The sequence below is a fragment of the Hirundo rustica genome, chromosome 1 (assembly GCF_015227805.2).
Source record: "Hirundo rustica isolate bHirRus1 chromosome 1, bHirRus1.pri.v3, whole genome shotgun sequence".
In the NCBI taxonomy this organism is placed as follows: domain Eukaryota; kingdom Metazoa; phylum Chordata; class Aves; order Passeriformes; family Hirundinidae; genus Hirundo; species Hirundo rustica.
In genome coordinates, this window is record NC_053450.1 from 92,411,999 (window position 1) to 92,435,260 (window position 23,262).

At 37.1% G+C, this 23,262-nt stretch overlaps 1 protein-coding gene across 1 annotated transcript in view; it reads left to right on the forward strand.

Annotated features, from left to right (window-relative positions):
- KDM1B (lysine demethylase 1B) overlaps positions 1-21,375 on the forward strand; it is a 27,824-nt gene extending 6,449 nt beyond the window's left edge. The window contains exons 6-22 of the mRNA XM_040060259.1: positions 133-244; positions 946-1,062; positions 2,035-2,073; positions 3,184-3,388; positions 4,452-4,636; positions 5,516-5,692; positions 6,582-6,656; positions 7,251-7,388; positions 8,867-9,038; positions 9,858-9,985; positions 11,411-11,542; positions 11,844-11,918; positions 13,139-13,255; positions 14,118-14,243; positions 15,718-15,840; positions 17,754-17,906; positions 18,439-21,375. Of these exons, the coding sequence (XP_039916193.1) occupies positions 133-244; positions 946-1,062; positions 2,035-2,073; positions 3,184-3,388; positions 4,452-4,636; positions 5,516-5,692; positions 6,582-6,656; positions 7,251-7,388; positions 8,867-9,038; positions 9,858-9,985; positions 11,411-11,542; positions 11,844-11,918; positions 13,139-13,255; positions 14,118-14,243; positions 15,718-15,840; positions 17,754-17,906; positions 18,439-18,522 (2,158 nt within the window). The 3' untranslated portion in view covers positions 18,523-21,375. The remainder of the gene's footprint in view (positions 1-132; positions 245-945; positions 1,063-2,034; positions 2,074-3,183; positions 3,389-4,451; positions 4,637-5,515; positions 5,693-6,581; positions 6,657-7,250; positions 7,389-8,866; positions 9,039-9,857; positions 9,986-11,410; positions 11,543-11,843; positions 11,919-13,138; positions 13,256-14,117; positions 14,244-15,717; positions 15,841-17,753; positions 17,907-18,438) is intronic.
- The last annotated feature ends 1,887 nt before the right edge of the window (positions 21,376-23,262 follow it).

The window sequence follows — 23,262 nt, forward strand, 5'->3', positions numbered from 1 at the left end:
AAATACAGTACTCTCTACAGACTTATTTCTCTGTCCTTATATAAAATGTTTAATTTTAGAGTAACTGTTATTGCTTGAAGCAAACTAGATATTAAATTTTCTGACTGCTTGCTGTTTTATCTGTCTTCTTAGCCATAAAGATGGTTATGAGAAATACACTGCCTGGAAAAGGATTTGGACGAGCAATGGTAAAAGCGAGCCCAGTCCAAAAGCCTTTATGGCTGATCAACAACTTCCTTACTGGGTAAGATGAAAGGCGATTTATTTAATAGGAATGTGATGTTATGATGTGTTTCTGATATTCTGCTGTTCAAGCAGCCGGTCAGCTGGGGTTTTGTGGGTTTTTTGTTTTTTTTTCTAGTATTAGAGGATTGTGGAAAAGCTCAAGATAAAAGTTCTGATCAGCTCCTCCACTGTTGGAGACTTTCTCCACACCCCACAATCTTCTGTTACTTTTTAGTGAAGCAGCAGCTGTGATTTTCAGGTAGAATAAGATTTGGCAGGGAAAGTATGTATGAGTGAGAAAAACTTTGAAATCAGATTTTGTATTTCCCTGGTAAAGAGGGCAGAAGAAAGGTGGGAATGGAAGGAAGTTTGGTGGTAGTGGTGTTTTGTTTGAGGTTTTTTGTTTTTTCTTTAAGTGATGAGGAATATATTTTTGAAGTAATGCTTGCAAAGTCCACCAAAGACCATAGTAATGGGGAACTGAATTAATTTTGGCCTTAGGTTCTGTGCAGAAAATCAGAAAATTTGAAGGAGATGGGTACAAGATTTCTGTAGATCAGACACTACTTATGACCTGATGATTGCACAAGAACGTATCTAACAATTATATTTTACAACTTTCTCACGTTTGGCTTCTTTCTAATTGGTTATTTAACTTGCACTAATCTTATCTGTAATCACAAGTAACAAGTAAAAACATGTTTGTTTTTTGACTTGTAGGTGCAGTGCACAAAGCCAGAATGTGGTAAATGGCGTCAGCTGACAAAGGAAATCCAGCTGACACCACAAATAGCAAAAACCTACAGATGTGGTATGAAACTGAACAATTCCACCAAGGTACCACACAACAGTTTTGCTCATATTGAAACTTAACAAGTTGGTATTTCTTGTTTGCAGAAATTAATTTCTTCTTGCTTGCTCAGTGTCTCTAATGTCAAAATGATAGTGTGATGGCCCAAAGGGCTGCACAGTGACAGCCCTACATGCTGCTTGGACTTTGTGTTTTCTGACAGGAAAGCACTATCTGAAATATGTTTGTCTGCACAGCCAGTTGTAAAATCCTTCAGCTAGTGGGTTATTATCACCATGTACAAAAGAGACATACACCAAAATGCTCTGTTCAGTTTTGTTTGGCCTTTCTTCATTATTGAGGAAAGCATTTGAAAAACTCAGTGAGCTTTTCCTAGTTGCTATCAAGTTTGTCATGGAACTTTACATGGAAAGTTTCAGCTTTAGCATGAAGGCAACTCCTGAAATTTGAATGAGTCCTTAAAATGCCATAGAATCTGTATAGCACTTATAACATGAAAATAGTGACCATATGAAAACCTGAAGGGTTAGTATTTAATTTTGAAATTCTGCAATAAAGATACTCTTAAAATAAATAAAAAACTCTCTTTTATAGTCTAGACTAGAAGAGTTGCTCTGGAAAAATGCGGGCTATTTCCAGAATTTTTCTATAAAATTCTGTATTTTTTTTTTTTCTGAATTTGTTTGTTTTAGTGTTCCACTCCATTTTATGGAACAGAATGTGTATTTTAATGCCTGATCAGTAGAAACTAACTTAACAAATAAGAAACATTTTTTTAGAGTGCTTTTGCTTTATGATGTGTTGTGTTTTTAAGCAACACATTTCTCTACTTTTTTTTTTTTTTTTTAACAATCATGTCTACCACAGAAGGCTAATGCTAAGCGCTTTTTTTTAAAAAAAAAGTTTAGATAATTATGCCACAGAAAATTATTTTGCTTTATACTAATTTTTTCCATACAGCTTAATAAGAGCTCTCATACCATTCACTTTTCTTTCAGACTGAGGGCTCAGACCAGTGTTCCATGCCTGAGGACTTGGTGAGTAGTGGCTGTTCCTCCTCATTTGTCCTAGAATATGAAGGCAATCTTAAAGCATGGCATATTTATTCCCTTTTTTATTTTGGTTCTTTGGTCAATTACGTCAGTATTTATGCATTTTGCTCAGGAAACTGTCAGACACTATTTACAACAGAGCCTAGGGCCTTTTATTTTCTCATCTTTTCCCTCTTTTCCCTTACCATGCTAAGTAGCTTTCAAGTGGTTTGTGGTGTCCTTCAGTCACGGCCTGTGACTCAAAGTTTACTGCTAATTCTCCTTGTTGATCAGGCAAAATAGCATTCAGTTGCCAGCTTTCAAGTAAAATTCTCCATCCTAAAGTTTCCTTGTCTTTCAGGTGGTTTCTATCTTTAGTCAAGCTAGTCTCACTTTTTTTAAGACTGCAAGAGAACACCTAAGCATGTTTTCTCTTTCCTCTCTCTCGTAATACAAAATGTGCACACAAGATGTATGGTGGTGTTCCAAGGGATTTGTGATCATGTCACTCTGCATTTCTGATTTCATATAAACTTATGTTCAATAAGCCATGTTCACAAGTGTACCTGAGGTACTTCTATCACAGGGAACACATTCAAGCTTATTGTTGACTCTTGTAGAAGCTTTGTGGCTTTGTTTCCCTAATGCATGTCTGACTTGTAATATTAAGGGTGAATCATTAGCACTTGTTAGGGTTCTAGAAGGTCTTTGATGGGGATAACAGAGTCTATATTAAATTGATCAGTTAGTATGGACTGAGTTCTAAGTTCAGATTTATGCATAAGTGACTGTAAATATTTTTTAAAGGGCCTGGTAAGGCATAGACATGTTGTTATGGCATGTCTCACTTCTTTGCTTCCCACGTGGTATGGAGTTTGTGAAATTCCAGCTCCATGTCTGAGAAGAGATCAATAATACAGGTTTTCTGTGTCAGGCTGAGGAAGGGGAAAGAGGGTGAGAAAATGTCTTTATGACTTGCAATTCTGAGACTGGTCCTTCCAGTTCTTTTTGGTCACAGTTTTGGAGGGAGGGGGGAAATTGGTTCACTTTTCAACGTTTTTGAAGTACTGACGTGTTCTCTTCTCCCCTCTTTCCTTCACTTCTCCGCTTGGCCAGAGAGTGGCTGAAGTTTCAGACCATTGGTGGTACTCCATGCTCATACTCCCTCCTTTGCTGAAAGACAGTATGGCAGCTCCCTTTCTAGCTGCATATTATCCAGACTGCGTGGGCATGAGTCCATCCTGTACCAGCACTAATCGCTTACCTGGTGAATCCAACCTTGTGAAGTTAGAGCACTTAAAGAGCGTGCCTAATGTGACTGGTAAGGGCCATCTGCAGGGCTCTGTTGCTTAAATAAGTGTGATAAATTTTGTCTTATAACTGAGTTTATAAGGCACATTAATTCCCCTGATTCAGAACACTGGTTCTGTTCTCAGCACTAACACACAGTGTCTTTGTGACAGCCTCTGTTGTTTGATGCCATTTGCTTGTTTGTAAGATAAAGGTAAAACGTTTTTTACGGGAGTAAGCACAGACTGCAGAGGCTTTCTGTGTGCCACTGTCATTTGTGTATAGAAACAGGAAATTACCATGTGGATACTTAAAGACTCTCTGCATTCTTAGGGGAATGAAGATTTATCAACCCCTCCCCCACCCAGGATTCTGCTAGTTTTGACATTGTGGATCTTTGGGGCTTTGAAGAATAGAATTTGATTTCTTAAGACACTCAGATTCTGTGTAGCTTTTTTTTTCTTTTTTACTAGTTACAGCCTAGAAGTGCAGATCAGCAGAATGGGTCAGGTAATTCAGGAATGTCATACTCATCTCAGAGAGAGTGGTTTGAGGAAATTTCAGCTTCTGTGTTGTCTTAGCAGGCTTTGTTTTCCTTAGGTGCTGAAAATAAATCTGTTCATATGTTCAACAGATGTTTTAACTGCTTAACAGAAAATTTCATTACATAGAGCCACCAATACTGAACATGAAAGATGATTAATTATTACCCTCTCTGAGCAGTATTGGGACTTGAAGAATAAAGGAGTTCGGAGTACTGCCTGAGTCTGTACAGTGGTGCTAGTCCTCAGACTTGAATTTAGATCTTACTCCTCATGGCACTGGAGTGCCACGAAACATTACTGTTTCTTTGACAAAACTTCAGCTCTGATAAGCTCAAGACATACCCATGAGGCAGCAGGACAATGATTAATGCACAGTCTAGAGGGCAGGAGAGAGGAGAGCCATGTCAATGGAATCATTCTGGAGGTGCCTAGAAGCTGGAAAGCTTCCTTACTTGTTATCTGTGTGAGGTCAGTGGATTGTTTTAGAGGGAGAAGGACGCAATGAAGATCTGATGGAGTGTGACTAATTCCTGGGGCTTCTTTATTCAGTTGCAGGCATGAACAAGTATTTCCAGCCTTTTTACCAGCCCAATGAATGTGGGAAAGCACTTTGTGTGAGGCCAGATGTCATGGAACTGGATGAGCTCTATGAGTTCCCGGAATATTCACGAGACCCTACCATGTACCTGGCATTGAGAAACTTAATTTTGGCTTTGTGGTACACAAATTGCAAGGTAAAAAATGATGATAGTAAATTTGTTTGTTTAAAAATAATAACAGCTTTTCTGGGATGGGGATTCACTTCTTGGATGTCTCCTTATGCACCAGAAAAATTGCTCCCATGTTTTTGAAAATCCATTCTAAGATTGGCTGGGTTTTGGTGGCTTGCTGGGGATGAGTTTTTTGTTTTCTTTTCTTCTTTTTAAAAAGATTTAATGTATAGGAGCTTCTTCTGCAGTAAAAATCAAAAGTTTTAAATTATTAAAACTCTACAGTGCCTGCCCAGCTATTAACTTTTTAAAGGGATGCTTGAACACATCCAAACAGTGTTTTGTGGTGCTTTATGATTTTTTTTTTTTTTTTTTTAACCTGATTGTTGGACAGGGAAGTTGATTGTCTTTTTATTTAGGCTAAGCCTATGGGACTGCCTTCAATAGAACTGCTGAAGTTTTACATACCAAAGTTTTCTGATATGGATGTGTGCTTTTATGTGAAAGGTTTTGGATGATTAATCTCATTTTCCCTCAGAATGCCGTCTTGGAATGAATTTTACTGGAATGCCATTGTGAACATTGCCACCATGTAGATTCATTTTGTAAGCAGGAATCTGTTTCAATACCATTCCTGTACTAATAGAACACACCATGGAGTTATCAAGTGTCTCTTGTAGACTCATTTGCTTTTATTCCATGCTAATCTTGCTTAATGAATTGTTACCTTACTGTGTAAAGCTCACTAACTAGAAATTTCTACAAAAATTCTTTTAAAATGCTCTCAGAAGCCTGAGTCATGATTTTTTACCATTTGGTTTACTGTTTAAATATGATGTAAACATATGAATAAATGGAATATTAGAAAATCAACAATTTCTATTCTTCCTTTCTCCTTTGCAGGAGGCTCTCACCCCTCAAAAATGTATCCATCATATAATTGTTCGGGGGCTTGTGCGGATCCGCTGTGTACAGGAAATGGAGAGGATCCTGTATTTTATGACAAGGAAAGGGCTAATTAATACAGGGATTTTGTCAGTCGGTCCTGACCAGTACCTTCTTCCTAAGGAATACCACAATGTAAGTTGCTGTAATAATCCCTACATAATTAGTGCTATAAAACTACATGGTGCATACAATATTTTTTTTGGTTCTGGACTTTTGACTAATTTGCATAAATGGATGGAATGATAGGTAAAATTACATCTAAAACCTAATATGTGGAAAGTTTTTAACATTGTTCTCTTATGCCTTCAATGGGTATGGGAACTACATAAGTTAGAATCCTTCCAAAAAAGATTTTTTTTCCCCACTAAAATCTATGGAATTCGTTCCCATGGATTTGTGCTTCCCATGTGCTGTTCAAATGGATGGGAACTGGGTGAAAAATATATAGGTTCTGTACCTTCTGTAATACACCTCTGCTTCCATAGGTGAGGAAACTGCTATTCCATGTTCGTTTGCAAGAGCTATGATTAAAAGGGAACATGTTTATGACTAGCAAGTTGTTAGATAGCACCTAAAACTTATTAAATTAGTGTATTCTGTAACAGAGTATCTCCTAGAAATTTTAAGTCATGTTTGGAAAGTGAATTTGTAGATGTTTTTCATTAATAAAATAGTTTTTACTGGTCAACTCAATCTACGATTGAAATCTTTACAAGGTAAGTATGTTTCTTGTCTGATAAATTCAATTAGATTCTTACTTTTGTTACTGATAACTTCATCTCTTTCTGTTAAAAGAAACTGAGGCATCTTCTTTTGAAGTCCTTAAAAACTTTAACTATTTCAAAGCTACCACTGATCTTTTTTCTATATTAAATGCACTGCCATCTTTAAAAGTTAGCACAGATTGCTTTAGATAATGAGAGCCTAGACTTCTGAAACCTACAAACATTTTTACCTTCAGCAATTACAATTTCTATTTTATTTCTAACTATTTTTATTTAAATACTTTAAAATTTTTTAGAAATCTGTCATTATTGTTGGGGCTGGTGCAGCAGGATTAGCAGCAGCCCGACAACTGCACAACTTTGGGATTAAGGTAAGAAGTTTTAGCGTACATTACTTAAAAAAAAAATCAGACTTCCTCTGCTTTGAAAAGTGTTGCTCATCAAAAAGAAAAAGCCTACATTCTTGTTACAAACATGTATGTATAGGGCATCCTAATTAATTTGTGAAATCTGGGGGTTTACTGAGTAATCCTGCTGTTTAAAGCCAGCATTTATTTGTATCTAAAATTAAACAGCATGCAGCATATATTTTGTATAGATGCTGCAGCCAGATCATTGTGTTTAATAGCCCGTAGCATGCCTTAAACTCCAATTTTGAGATTTCCTGAATAAATCTTCAGCTTTTTTTAAAAAGGCTTATTTTGGTTAGGGTTGTTTCTAAAGTAACAGTTATATTTGTTTATCCCCAAGTGTAACATTTCTAAGATGATTTCAATGCATAAATTAACTACAAATAATCCAGAAATGAAAAAAAAAAAAAAAGTGTTAAGATTGCTAACATTGCTAGATTGCTCAGGGTTTTTTGGGGGTTTTTTTGTGTTTTGTTTTCTCCTTTGCTCTGGAGTTGAACAGATATGTTTAATAGAATTAAATCTTCCAATTTACTAAGATGTGTATTGCCACAGGTCATTGTCTTAGAAGCTAAGGACAGAATTGGTGGCCGAGTGTGGGATGATAAGACATTCACAGGAGTCACTGTTGGAAGAGGTGCTCAAATCGTCAACGGATGCGTCAACAACCCAATGGCACTAATGTGTGAGCAAGTGGGTTCCTGCAGTGGTCATGATTATCACTAGTGAAAAACTTGTTAAAGCCAGGCTCAGATGGCTGGGTAAGGGTGGGAGTCCTTTTCTTGTGACATGATTAAAATCCTGTTCTGCATTGTAAGTAAACTCCGTGCTGCTAATATATCTTTGATAACAGCTGGGAGTAGAGAAGGCCTGTAGAATGGTTTCAGGCACATTATGTAAAGAAAAACAAGGTGGGTCCAGCTTCAGAACAAGAAGAAACCCCTTTTTTCCTCTTTTCCAGAGACAGTAACATAGAAGGTCCCCAGCAGCCTTCCTTAGGGCTCAGAAAGGCTTTACTGTGGTAGGCTACTGCTTCTGTGATGGATTTGCCTCTGCTGCCTCTCAATATTTCTAGTTAAATTCTGCACAAGTTAAGATTAACATGTCTAGCAACTAAATTGCTACTGATGCAAATATGCTGTGGTACAATTTCCTTAAAAATTCTTACTACTTGCTGGTTTGGTTTAGGTTTTTTGGAGGTAGGAATCTGAATTTTGCCATGTGGAATCTGAGCGTGGGTTTTGCTCAGAGACATGCGCAAACCCAGCCCATGCCATTTTAATTATTTAGTGCCCTATAGTGCCAGGAAGAAATTCTATTTCTTTTTTCTTTTTTTTCATCATGTTTTACTTATGAAATGGGGAACAATGTCTTCTGGATACATTTCAGATACTCATCCCTTTGTGGACATTTATTGTAATTTTTCATTGAAAGTTCAGCTGTATCTTAAGATCTGCAGTGGTGACCAACAGCCTAGAGAGATGTGAGGATATGTGATAAACACTGGAGGCATGCCCTAAGTAGCAAGGCCTTAGGAAGAAATTAGCACTTACATCTGTGCTGGTTTTTTTTTGAATGAATGTAGAATGCAAAACGATCTTTATTTGAATTTAGCTCTGTTGTGTTTTTGATGCAGGTTGGACAAGCAAAGCAAGGTTTAATTCCAAATAATTTCTTTCTTTGCTTGTTTGTTAATAACACTGGTGGTAACTGGCAAGCAATATCCTGTCAATTCCTGAATTCAGGGAACTGTCTGGGCCTCAGACAGCAGAAAGTTGTAGAAAGTTACTGATTTTAATTGTGACTTAGAAAATACATTGAGGTAGAAATAAAGGAGACTGGTTCATCATGTTTTATTACCAGACTCTAAATTTCGGTACTAGCCTTTGCCTGGCAGGAAAGTTGCAGAGGAGGTGTCTTTGAATCCCCAATAAAGGAAAGGATGGAAAAGTGGGGGAAAAACCAATTTGTGGACAATTAACAGATGGAAGGATTGTTGGTATTCCAGTTTGAAGAGAGCAAGAGTTACTCTGACTAAAGTTGTTGATGTTTTTTAAATGGTATCACTTAAATGTGAGGCACTCACCTTAGGTTAAATAACTGAGCAGGCTGGGTCCTTTTCCATACTTAAAAAAAGCAATAATTTTTTTTCCTTTTTTTTTTTTTTAAAGCTTGGCATTAAAATGCACAAACTAGGGGAGAAATGTGACTTGATCCAGGAAGGTGGAAGGATAACAGATCCCACTATTGATAAACGTATGGACTTTCATTTCAATGCCATCCTAGATGTCGTCTCTGAGTGGAGAAAAGATAAAACCCAACATCAAGATGTTCCTCTTGGTGGTAAGTGAGACATGTACTGAAGATGTTGGCGGTGTTCATAAAGTTCTATATTAAACTGGCTCTTACATCAGGTGTATGGCTGTCCATCTGACCTTAAATCCAATAGATATTTCTGATATTGTATCTTGTTTTCATGAGGTAGCTTTTTCAGTAAAACTATCAGTTCAAAAGACTTGCTTCTGGCTGAAGCAGGCCATAGCTAGACTTGGCTCTTATACTTTTTGACTAATCTGCCTAAAAAAGTGCCTGATCAAAGCCTTCTGCTGGCAGGAATAGTCCTATTTCCATTGGTAACGCCTCCCACCACATTTGCAGCTTGTAAACTCAACAGCAAAAAATAAACTTGCTCAGAAATATCTGCCTCCCAAATCTCTTCAGCATGGATTCTGTAAAACAGAATTAATTAATAACCCCTATGTTCTTCAGTGAGCCCTAGATCAAATTTCTCAGTTCTTTGATTTTCTAAAAATTAATCAGGATTTATTTGAAAGGATCTTCCATTATCTGAATGTGTATTTTACCTGAAATCTTTAACTGTATATCGATGATAAATAAACAATTAATTTCTCTTCTGTCTCACTCAGAAATCTATGAGTAAACAACAAAGGTGTATTCCATCACTGCAAAGATCTTGTGTTTTTTGTTTGAGTTGGTTTTTTTTTTTTTTCCCCTATGAGAAGAAAAGTATCTTGGTACAAATTAGCAATAAGCATGAAAATCTTGTGATCCAGGGAACAGCATGTTGAAATGCAGTAGCACTTCTGACAAATTGTCATATATTCTTATTTTAAATAAAATAAGGATTTTATTCTTTCACAGAAAAAATACAAGAGATCTATAAAGCCTTTATTCAGGAGTCTGGTATCCAGTTCAGTGAGCTGGAAGAAAAAGTACTACAGTTTCATCTCAGTAATTTGGAATATGCCTGCGGCAGCAATCTCTCTCAGGTGAGTTTTGACATCTGTTCTGAAGTGACTGAGCTTCACAGAATACAGAGTAAGTAACATTGAGAAATCACCTGAACCATTTCTATGGCCCTAGAGGAAGAATCAGCTATCTTGACTATTCCTACACCCATAACCTGTTGTTTGAAAGCACTGAGACACTGACTCCAACACTGCCATATTTAATCTGATGGGAGTTCCTGACGTGCTTCCAGTGAGATGCTCTTTAAGTAGATGTTGAGAGTAGATGTTTAGAAGGGAGCTGAGCATTTTGCTGAGATGCTGGGTGATATGATTCACAGGAGAGTTACTCCTCCTCAGATGTTGGGTGTGACTTCTGCTTCTCAGTTCTGTTTGGAAACTAAGGTATTTCTCTACCCTGCTATGTATCTTGAGAAAAAACTCATTTGACTCCTGAAGCATTCCAGCTCCCTGGTGGTGAGCCCCAGTTCACCAGTCCTAGGTGCTCTCGGCTACACGGTACTTGGCTGCACTCCTGACTTCAGTTTTAACCAAGCAGCTCCAGGAAATACGAAAGTATTATATTGTTGGCAGTGCATTTACACAGTCCTGTTGCTACATTTAAAGACATTTAGTGTCAATAGTACTACAGCAGTGGGACTGGTATGTGCAGATGCACAAATCTGAACTGAGAAGTACACAAGAACATAACAAAAATCTGCAAGACAATGCTATACCAGAGCAGTCACTGGAAAATATTCTGATAGGTCATGAGCACCGAGGGAAATTAAGAAAGATGCAAAAATCTACCTTACCTTAAATTTTAAAATCAAAATATGATTGATTTTATGCATCTGCAATGATAGGAATTGGAATCTGAATAGTAGTTTGAGAATTGTTTCAGATTTTTCACTGCTAAGTGGAAATTGCTTAGTGCAAGTACCACTGTTTTATAAACTATAAGGTTGCAGCAGCTTGGGGGACAAGGTCAATGAAAGGTATCATGCAACAACCTCCAAAGTGACAGAAAAGTTTCATTGAGTTGGGGGGTTTTTGTGTGTTATTTCCCCCTTCATGTTGGGAAATAAGGTATTTCCATTTTTATATGAAGTCCTAAGGCTGTAAAATCTGTTTACTTTGCTAGATACAGACAACTGATATAAACACACTGCAATTCACCTGCATTTTTGTACTATTTTCCTTATTTCCTCTACTAAGCAGAACCATAAATTACCTGCTAGTGACTAACCCATGTTATGACTTTTCTTAATCCACCTATTCATATATTATGTACTAGCGTTAGGTAAACAAGCATTTTGATTTTGTCAGTATTGCCATAAATTCTGGTGATACGCTTTTCTTTTCAAGTTGCAAAGGGGCTAGACTGGCTGATTCTAAACCGTGGAACTTTTCAGAGTACCCATGCCCCCTCACCAGTAGAAACAGACAGTTATGTTTTTTCCACAGGTATCTGCACGCTCATGGGACCACAATGAATTTTTTGCCCAGTTTGCTGGAGATCACACTCTTCTAACTGTAGGATATTCAACTGTGATTGATAAGTTGGCAGAAGGACTGGACATCCGGCTGAATTTCCCAGTGAGTCTGGAAAATGTTGATGCAGTGCCTGTCTTGGATTGCTTACCAAGGGGACAATTTCAGCATTTCTGAAATTCTCCCCGAGTACTATCAGTACTTTAAATATTATGATATTATGATCTTACATGTTAGAATCATGATGATTTTTCTTTTGCAGCTTCACAGAGGCTATTTTTTGTCTTTCAGGATTTCTGTGGAAATTTGCTAGATTGCTTACCAGTGCTATTTTAGCTATTCTTGCTGGAATTTGCATTGCATATGTACATTTTGTAAGACAGTCTCTCAATGTGTCTTTCAATAGGTTCAGAGTATTGACTATTCTGGTGAAGAAGTGCAGGTCACTACTGCAGATGGAACAGTGTGGACAACACAAAAGGTACCAAGTATGCTTCAAGACTAAGAATTTTCGGGAACACACAGTACATGTCCTTTATTTCTTTTCTTTCTCTTGGGAGACTATTTAGTACATTTTCTCCCCACTCAAAGATGAATACTCATGTATTTTAGTGGCCTTTATTTGGGTGTCCTAGATCCTAGTTTTTGGCAAGCATTATAGAATTGGCAAGGATTATAAAGGGTAGTACTAAAAATGTGAAGCAAATAGATTTTTATCTGGTCTTTCAAGTGTCATTTATGTTACATAGTCCCATTCCCTGCTCAGCTTTACCCCACTTAGCACATGTAACCTGTTAAAATTTCCAGGATTTGAAAACCCCCATTTCTCAGTTTCTCTTATTCTCTGTATCCCCACTTTCTTCATGCTCAATTTAGCTTTCAGTAATTTTTAAAATGATACATAAACTTGATTAAGATTGGCTTGACATCAACAGTGTTATTGAGTGTATTTTAAAGAGACGGAATCTCTGAAGGAATTCAAACAAAACCAAACTACTGACTACCTCTCATTTCAAAGTTTTGTTAATCTGAGAGACATTGACTATATAATTTACTGAAGTATTGGAAGCATGGTTAGCCATTGTGATACAAGCAGTTCAACAGACTGTGACTTAAAATCAGTGAACTGTTCTCACTTGAATGTAAGGCATGTGTTTCCCATTAATGGGAACTAAAACCAGACACTCATCCAGGAATGTCTGGTGCGTTATTATGCTGCATTGTACTAGCGTGTCACCCTGGGTTTTCTGCATTTTTTAAAACCTTCTGATTGTTCATAAGAGGCAGTCAGTCTCTTTAGCTTCTGCACAATACTAGGAGCAGTTTTCCCTTTTTCTCATACATGGTAACATAAAGAAACCTTTTGTTTTTCATTCCCTGTCCTTTGTTTGCATATTTCTAACCTGAAAACAATTGTAACTGACAGTTGGTCTGGCCATTCAGCTGGGAGGTGATAACTCCGGAAGCCAATCCACAGCCAGACCCACAAATGTATAAAAGTAAGAAATAAACAGGCAGGGGGCTCTCGGCCTTGGGCTCTCTCTGAGGAACATCTCTGCCCTGCAAATCTCTGGTCTTCGTGTGATTGCTTTGCGTGTCGCGATCACACTAGCGTAATCCAAGATACTTAGTAGGATGCTGTGAGTCTTGAGTGACATATTCAGGTATTGGTACTGTTGTGATTGTAGCTATCTCTTTCAGGTATTAGTGACTGTACCACTGGCCCTTCTTCAGAAAAATGCCATTCAGTTTAATCCTCCACTGTCAGAAAAAAAAATTAAAGCCATTAATAGTTTGGGAGCAGGAGTCATTGAGAAAGTAAGTGATTTCATATTATCTTTAATTTTCTTTTCATAGAAACATTGGTTGTTTTGTCCCTCTTGCTTTTGCAGTGTATTTATCAGGGTTATCAGGGTTTATGATGCATAAACATACGTTTATGTTTTACTTGTATACAGTAGCCCAGGAGAGCAAAATGTTGTTGGGGATCACATGTACTTCTGTTTCTTAGATTTCACAACTTAATGGCATTTTAAAAGAAACTGTTTACAGAAGAATTTCATGGCTTAAACATTTTGTGCCTAATTTTGATTCATGATGGCCTTGGATCTTTCAGAATTCCAATAAGGTGTTTACTTCAGGCCATTTTAACCTTGTGAATTCATAAGTATTTGCAAAAAATACTGAAAGTTGGGTGTTAGACCAGTGTAAAATCTCCTACTCTTTACCAATACAAAACCACAGCCTTTCCTGAAAGTCTCCCCAGTAAGAAGTGTGCTTAGAACAAAACAGTAACAAATTAATGCCAGGAACAGGATTATAAGAATGTTAAAATTTAAAGACAAGATTAAGAAACTCCAAATACAGGATGCCGCTCATTTGAGTTATACATTAGGTTTAAAAAAAAAAGCTGCTGAATTTCTTGAGCAATTTACACAATTACTTCCATTGTGGATTTGATATTCTGTGCATTTGCAGTTTATGACATCAGCATTTTTTTTTTCTTTGCCTGTCCCCTTTGGAGCACAGATTTATATATTCTCTGTTGAGACCCACTGATAGGAAGAGCTGTGTCTAAATGAGTGGAGACAGAAAAATGCATTAGAAGAACATATACCATATCCTGTTATGAGTTTTGTGGTATGAAATGCTTAAATTCCAGTCTTCTGTATCTTTCTAGATTGCCTTGCAGTTTCCATATAGATTTTGGGATAGTAAAATACAAGGAGCTGATTTTTTTGGTCATGTTCCACCCAATTCCAGCCAACGTGGGCTCTTTAGTGTCTTCTATGACATGGATCCAGAGGTATGATACATGCCAACTGTATTTCCTCTTGGCCATTCATAAATTCAATTAGAAATCTAGGTGCAGTAATTACTGAAAAACAAAATTTTTCTTCATCCCTCCCCCCCCATCTTCAACTATTAAAAACAGTGGAAACAGTGTTATTTATCAAGAAAAATCTCATCAATATTTTGTTGTAATAAATGGGAATTTTTTCCATTGTTTGGATACAGACTAATATACAAGCAAGTACGTTCTCTATTTCTACTGAAGACAAGGCTGTAATACCTTACTATAAATCTATTAATGTGGGAAAAAGGCTACCAGTCACTTCCAGTTTATGACTTCTGTTTCCTTACTAAATCAGCTAAAAATGTAGTTAGAAAGAACATGCTGACTTACTAATGCTTTCTGCCTTGCAGCATTCTGAATAACTATTTGGAATAGCAGAAGAAAAGACAAGTTCTGTGTGAAACTGAGATCTGTGGGGTCTCATAAATTTCAAAGCAAGTTCAAACCAGTGGGTTGACATAATTTCTCTTCCCTGTCAGTTCCAAGCAGACACATTACACATTTATATTATACCCCTTCATACTTATACAACAACTGCTGCTTACTTGACAGCAATTAAAAGGCCATTTTGTAACCTGATGTCTTACTCCAAAAGGAAACCATCCTGGGACATTTGTGCTCTGTTACTGCCTGATTTGTGCTTGTATACAACTTTGCTTAAATGAGTTCTCTCCAGCTCAGAACTCCAGCTGAGTTTTCTTAAGCTCATGTTACAAGAGGTTCAGTGTGCTGGGTGCTGTCTAGAGACTCTAAATATAATGCTTATTTTGCATAATAGCTATTCTCTACTAGTTCTTAAAATTAGTAATAGAAGTATTATTGCCTTACATAAACAAGAGAGGCAGAATTCTTTAAAGGCACTGAGAACCTCTGTGCTCTTCCCTACTCATCACTTCACCTCTAAAACTTATGCACGATGTCATAAAGCAGGTGTTCATGAAGTGGAAGGAAATACCAGTAGATGTGACCTTTCATTTCTTGGTCCAAAATCTGCTGGTAAGAACCTAGTATTAGTCTAATCAAAAACATATCTAACTAGTATTTAAATAGACTGTTTCTGTCACCACATTTTGAAAATGGAGTACAGCTGAGGTGGAAGTTTGGCACAAAACTGAAGCTTAATAGGGTGCACAAAGAATAACACCAGAAATGTAATTTTTGGGGGGTGCAGCCTTAAGTAGGTGGATAGGAAGTTTTCATTGAATTCAGCAAGTTGTAAAAGGGGCTGACTGTAACAGATCTGTGAACTAGACATCAGAAGATATAGTAATTTGAGCATAAATACTGTAGAATATACACCCTTTGTTCCAAGGAATCAAACCCACTTTCTCTAGAACAGCAGTTGTTTTTCAGCTGAAAATATCTTTGCAATGCCAATTAAAAGAGACTGATTATTAAATACTTAATAAGATCTTGTTTTTAGGGCAAAGAAAGCATTTTAATGTCAGTGGTCACTGGAGATGCTGTGACAACCATTAAGAATTTGGATGATCAGCAAGTACTGCAACAGTGTATGACTGTACTCCGAGAACTGTTTAAGGAGCAGGTAAGAGAAGCCTCTTTTATTAAGAGATGAATTAACTTGTCACCAGAATAAAGCTTTCAAATGTAGTACTTCATGATGTATAGGCATTTAAAACTATTTTTCTTTTCTTGTCAGTTTCAGGAAATAAGCTTTGAGACATACTAAAAATCACAATTTTTGGTCTCTTGTGTGAAAAATGAATATTGAAATATCTTATATCTCTCTGAAGGAAGTAATATATAACTGAAAAATAGAAATGAACTACTGTCCTTTAAAATGCTTTTAAAAAGCAAAATAAAAGCAGTACTTTAGGCAGGTAACACAAAACATACTTCTTACTTAGTTGTCACTTTTTTTCTGGTCATCACTCTAATATATGATAAGATCTTTAAGCTAGTTGAATTTGATTGATTTCTGCCTTCCCCTATGCCAAGGCAACTGAAGTTACAACACCCCCAAACCAATCCCATTCATTTCTCTTCTATTAACTAACAACTCTTTCTCAGCTATCTTGGGGCGGAGGTACAGGCAAAATGATATAGCAAGGGCCCTGCATCCTGAATGTAAAAAAACCCACTAGATAAAAATTTCTACCTTTTTTCCTTCTCCCAGATCATCATTAGGATAAAAACTAATAGGAAAATCAGGGAAATCTGGGGCAAACAAAATGCTATCACTTAGCAATGTTATTTGCATTCCATTCTAGAGACAATGATGCCTCAATTAATTTACTTAGAACAGTTACATCCCCAGGAATGATTATGTTCAGGGGTGATCTCTCAAGTTTTACTGATGGTTCAAATGTTAGGATTAATGATCTTGGAAGAACTTCAGTATCTGGAAACTCAACAGTTCCTAGAAACATACGTTTGGTAACAGCTTTATTGTTACTAGAACCACATGCAGTGGAAGTTCACATACCTATATCTTGATTGCATGAAAATGTAGCAAATGGGTCTTTGGTTTCAGTGCCACTCTAGTCCAGAAGAGTGATTTTCACAGCTGTCTCCATGGTTTACAGCAGTTGTGAATTTCAGTCACCTGAGGACAATGCAGTGGTATTTTCAAAGACAAGATAGCTTCAGGGGCGTATCAGAGCTACTTCTGGGACATCCATACAACTTGTCATATTTGACTGGTCCTTGTCTTGATTGCTTGAGCTTGAGTTTCTCATGTGCTGCCTGAATGGAATTTATTTATCGATACCAGACATTGTGCAAGAGGCAACCAGAGCTGCTTCTGTTTACTTGTCATGAGCTCCTCCAGAGTAAGACACAGCTGTAGTTGACTGAGCCTTCGTACAAGTCTTACTCAGGCTCTTTTTGGTAGAAATCTGTGGAATTTGCATGCTGCAACGTGACAGAGAATACACACTATTACTTGTTGTGGCTCAGCCAGACCCTCGCTTCCTGGTTTTTGTTTTCTCCCTGAACCTAGTTTTCAAGACAGCTCATTTTCTGATCTTAGATAAGTAATCTTATTTATCCATTGGAATAAAATTATCTCCAAAATGAAAATTGAATTTTGAGATTTAACAAGCTAGATATAACAAGCATTATGACTAACCAACCAAGACAAAAATTGCTTACATTATACATACAAACATGTTGAAAAATATCAGTATTATTATTTGATTACAAGAGCATGTGTATATGCATTTTGAGGGGAATTTTTTTCTCAGGTACTTCATAGGTGTATTACAATACGCAGATCTGTTCCATTCAGAATAGTGCATCTGTGATGTTTCAGGGATCAACAAAATTATCTTTGTGGTTAATACGATAATAAAAAAAGATCAGGAATTTCATTCTGGAATGTGATCTAATTTGTATGTTACTAATACTAAATACTCTAAAGATTACTAGAAACTGAGAAAAAGCTGTGCAACTCTGAACTTTTCTTTGCAGTGTTTAACTTTTATTTTGGTTATACAGGAGGTTCCTGACCCAGTGAAGTTCTTTGTTACTCGATGGAGCAACGACCCTTGGCTGCAGATGGCATACAGTTTTGTGAAAACAGGGGGCAGTGGTGAAGCTTATGACATCATAGCTGAAGACATACAAGGAAAAGTTTTTTTTGCTGGTGAGGTAAGTATCTTTGTTATCCTTGATTAAGGTTATTGGGAGGAGTTTCTTATGGAAGATCATCTCTTGCTACCCAACACCATTAATGTAAAGGTAATATATAAATATTCTATTATGATTCTTGACACAAGACCCTTTCTATTCATACTATTACTGGGCATGGGGAGTCTGCCAAATATGTCAGGTCAGAAGTAAAATGCCTTTTTAGTCAAATTGTCTTTCTGTTACTCTGCTTGTGCATAACATAACAAATGCACCATGATAATGTAGGTGCAATCTGTACTGCTGAAGAACTTAACCTGCCCCACTAAAGTGCAGATAGCAGAACAGACTGCTGCTTTTGTAGTTGACTTGCTTGCAAATTTTGAAGTTCCTAAAATGGTTCCTTTAATGGTCTTTCTAAGGAGTTTTCCATGGCTGTTAAAAATGTAGGTATATGCTTTAGGAAAACAAAACTGATGTTATAAACTAAAATTCTGTAGTATTAGCTTTAGAAACAGTTGACTTTTTTTTCTTTTTCTTTTTTTAAATACAGGCCACAAACAGGCACTTTCCTCAGACCGTTACAGGAGCTTACCTGAGTGGGGTTCGAGAAGCCAGCAAAATAGCAGCATTTTAAGTACTGAAATTTTGTGTTTATAGACATATTTTTAATTGATTTCTGTGGGTAAAAGTATCTTCAAGTTTCCTAATGCTGCCTTTTTCCTATGTGGTACTTGAATAGTATATGGTACCTGAAGATAAAATCTTCATCTTCCTTTTCCTCTTTCTACCCCATCCCATTTTTAAGCCCTGATGATACATATTGTTGGGGGCTTTTTTCCAGCTAAGGTATTACTAGCAGGAGTGACATTGGAATTGCTGGCCACAGCTTAACTGAGAGAACTTTTGTCAAGAGTCCTCTTCTGTATGGCTCAAGTCATGTTATTGTGAACCTTCATTTCAGAAGGTCAGATTAAAACAAGACTAAGTTAACAAACAGCATTAAAAATGCTGACAGTTAGTAATGATATGGGAATATTCCACTAACTGTACTTCTCAGGTTGATTATGCTCATAGGAGTTCAAACTGGCTTCCAAGAGCTTGAATAGCCTAGAAAAATTCTAGGATTAATGTAGGAAGGAGCTCAACTATCACTTTTCCCACTTGCAATCAGTAACCTTTTCTATAATATTTTTTCATATTCTTAGCATCCACTAAGTGGGCTCTGGGATATGAAGTTTGTTCCTTTAAATAAGAGAGCTGGAACAGTTTACAGTGCAATCACAGAAAGGTTATTGTAGCTAATCAAAACTTGAAAAATTAACTTCTACATTACTTTAAAAAACTTTGAAATATCTTTGCAACTTATTCAGAGAAATTCTTGTTACAACAGGCTAAAAATTTAGATTTGCTCATTGCTTCTGTAGAAACAAGACAGCTTAAAAATACCATTATTACTATGATTATTTTGAAAACAAACTTCCAGGTTCATTTGGGCTGAATAGAGGAAGTATCTGCTGATAAGACTGTACAGTGGGGAGTGCAGGACTGTAAGTTCCTAATAGCTCATTCAATTTTTATATTAAAAAATAAGTGAAGAGGGATAAGGAAAAGTATGAACACTCTCATGAAGGGCTGAAACAAGGTGGCTTGCACTTTGACTTGAAGTTTATTTTTTTTTCTTTTATTATGAAAGTATTATTAAAACCAACTTGAGAGAGTAATTCAGTAAGGGCTAGACATCTATCTAGTAGCTTTTTCATGGGACAGGGAGGAAAATATTTTCCAGCAGAACTAAGAGAGATGTAACTGGGATACCTATTGTAATACTGTTCCGCTATATTGATATTAACAAAAGAAAAATTAAAATCCACTTTTAAATTTCTTCCCTCACACCTTCTCTGTAATTGGCTGCATAGTATCATGATTTCTGAAATGGACATAAGCAGTTACTCTATCCTGCCCCATTCTCATGCATAGGCTTTTCTCTTTCATTAATCCCTTCATTTAAGAATGACACAGCAAACATTTTTGACTTACAGTGCTTATTTCCTTAAAGCTGCATCCTTGGAAATAAACAACAGGCAACATTAAGAAAAATCATAGGTTGTTAAGGGGTTGGAATAGACTTTAACAATCACCTTAGTCCCAACATCCCTTGCCATGGGCAGGGACGCCTCATGCTAGACCAGGCTGCTCAAGGCCTTATCCAACCTGGCTTTGAACACCACCAGGGTCCTACTGAATAAATGCAATTTTTCTTTTCAAATATGTAATACTTTGTTTTTAGGGTAGGTATGATATTGTTAAAACCCCTTTATTTAATCTCTAATTTACAAGGTGAAGATGTTTATATAACTAGATGTTTTTCAGATATATATTCTGTTCTGCTTCTTAAAGCCGAGTTATATGGACTAATAGGAAGAGTGTAACTGTTCATAATTTTCCTCTACATAAATGTTGGTATGTACAGTTTTAAAGTATTTCCAATTTTTAAATTGTAATTTGAAGGCTGCAAAGAAGCAAGACAAAGCCTTCTGATGATTAAAAAAAAAAAAAAAAATCAGGACATCAAATTTTGCTTTTTGGCAGTCATTTGCACTTTCTTAATTTCATATATTATAGGCCATCTTACGGCATAACTAGCAAAGATTGTGAGCTATGTATGTTTGAATTGCAAGTTTCTTTCCCACTTTATCATGTAAGACAAATTATGAGGAAAGGAGCTTCTGGTGGTGGGAAAAAAGATTATTACTACAAGCCCAAAACCTTATATTCAATAGCTGCTTCAGCTAACCTTGCTTAAAAACTTCAGTCAGCTTAGTAACAGATATAAACATGTCACATTTCAGGTAGGAATGGTCTGGAAAGTTTAGCTCAGCATCTACTTCTCCACTCCAGAGTTTGTATGAACATGCTTGATGTCATTCTGTTAATTTGTACTTGGGGTTTTCAATTTACCTACAACTTTGCAGCTAGATAAATGCTGTATTCTAGAGACTAGAGATGGACATGAAGAAATACTATCACATTTGGCTCACACTCACAGCATTAGAAAAACTGTTAACAAATGATAAATTTACCCATGGCCTAGTCTACTACTTATTTGTATATTGTTTTGGTGCCAGAGCACTTAAACTGTGTTGTGCTGCACTGAAGTTGGAGGAGTAGATGAAATAAGTATGTTCCATTTAAATTTACATTCATTTGAAATATGTTAGAACATCAGGCTGGTTCTGAGACTTCATTCTTTAATGTTGCCCAAATTTTTTTTTAATATCTATGTTAAAATTTATTTCAAGCATGTATGTATTTTTTCTTTTGTGTTTAATTTATTCCCTCAAATAAAGAACTGGGGAATGTTTTCTTTGAGTAGGTTTGTTTAAATGTTATTAAAAGGATTTGAATGCAGAGCATGATCTGTTACGCTTCAGTTCTTATGTGTGATTATGTTATGGCAGCAGAATAAAACTGGAAAGTATCCACGGGATGCCCCTGTTGTGGCTGTTTTTTTCTTTAAATTTAATGAAGCCTACTTTTTTATTACATTTTATATTAAGATTTCATTTTAGTATATTCTTACAGCTAGACAATTCCTCAGAAGTGCTGCTTTACAGCCTTGTCTAAGGTCTAAGTCTTAATTATACTGTTCTTTGGACAATGCTGTAGTCACTGTCTTTTGCCTCAAAGTTTTACAGAGCAACTCGGAAATTTGTGTTATTTTCCTTAGGCTAGAAGAAATTTAAGCTAGTTATAATTGTATAGAAGCATGCCCCATAATTTTAAAATATCAGCAAATAACCATTTAATGCTTTTCATGGAATAATAGTAGTGAGAACACGTTGTAGGATTGTGGTCCTGAAAGGTTCCTACTAGCACAGACCATTATAAGCAGGTGCAAGCTTGACTACATACTCAAAACATTTAAAATGCGATGACAAATTCTAGTGACACTTATCTACATGGTTCTTCTGAAAAGGAGGTTAGGTGTTCCTTTAGTCTGATAGCAGCTGCCTTCAGAGAAAAATACTCTTATTGCTTTGAAAGTTATTTCACCCATGTGTCAGCCTGAACCAGTGGAAGCATTACTGGGGACAAGAGTCACCTAACCCTGTCCTAATTGATAAGCAGTTCAAAGTTTGTATCCTGAAGATGTGTTTTGTTCTCCAAATGCCAACTCATTACACCTGATACTGCTTTTGAAAAATGATAGCTTAATTTTAAGAAAAACATGCTTTAAAATAGAAATGAAATCCTGGTCTTTAACATAATGTACAAATGAACAGATTTCATCATACTCCCCATAAAAATTACAATCCTTCAAAAAACCCAGAGGGTACTTTTTTTGTTTTGTCCCAGTTGTTCAACACTTAGATCAGAAATAAGTGAAATAGTGCAGTCCAGTGGATGAGACCAAGTGAAAAGCCAGGGCAAGTTACATCATACTGCCATCCTCTTACATCCAGAAACTCTGGAGATCATCTGGTACCAAAGCTGCTACTTGGAACAAGGCCAACATGGAGCTGGTTACTTGGGCTCCTGCCAGACTGATGTCCAAACATCTCCACCAATGGGGATTCCACTGCTCTTCCAGGCCCCCATTTCTGTGACCACCCCCATGGTGAAGTTTCTTCCCCTAACAAAGAACTGCAGTTTCCCTGGTGGCAACTTGTGCCTGTCACGTCCAAGCAGAACCCAGCCCTGCCTTCCCCAGTCTCCCATTTGGGAGTTGCAGACTGCAGGATGATTCCCCTTCCAGCCCCTCACCAACTTGGTGCCCCTCCACTGGACTCAACTCTATGATGTCCATGCCTGCCTTGCCCCAGGGAGCCCACAGCTGGACACTGCTCTGAGGCCAGCTCACAGGTGCTGGACAGGGCACCAGTCACTTCCCCGAGCCGCTGGCCCCACGCTCTCTGCAAGAGCCCCGAGTGCTGTCGGTGTTCCTTATCAGGAGTGCCCACTGCTGAACAGCCTCAATGAGCTGTCTGCAAGAGCCATCTGCCCCTGCCCAGGCCCTTTTTGGCAAAGGTGCTTGGCAAGACACCACTGTCTCCACCCTCACTGTCCAGTGGAGATATTCCATCCCACTGGATACTGCTTCTGCTTTTGTTAACCTGTATGATTCCTGTCAGCCCGCTTCTTCTGCAAGTCAAGAATAAACCTTTAGATCCGTAATTTCCAGCATCTTGCTTTAATACTCCTGAATTTTAAGGCAGGATCAACATTTCTTTGCAGAACGAGAACAACACACCTGTCAGCATTCAAGATGTTTCGTTTCTCAGCAACTGGAATATTGATTTTACTAAATTCCTTATTGCAAGTTTGCACACAGTATTCTGGTATCTTACAGATTTTTCCACTCTCTAAATAATAA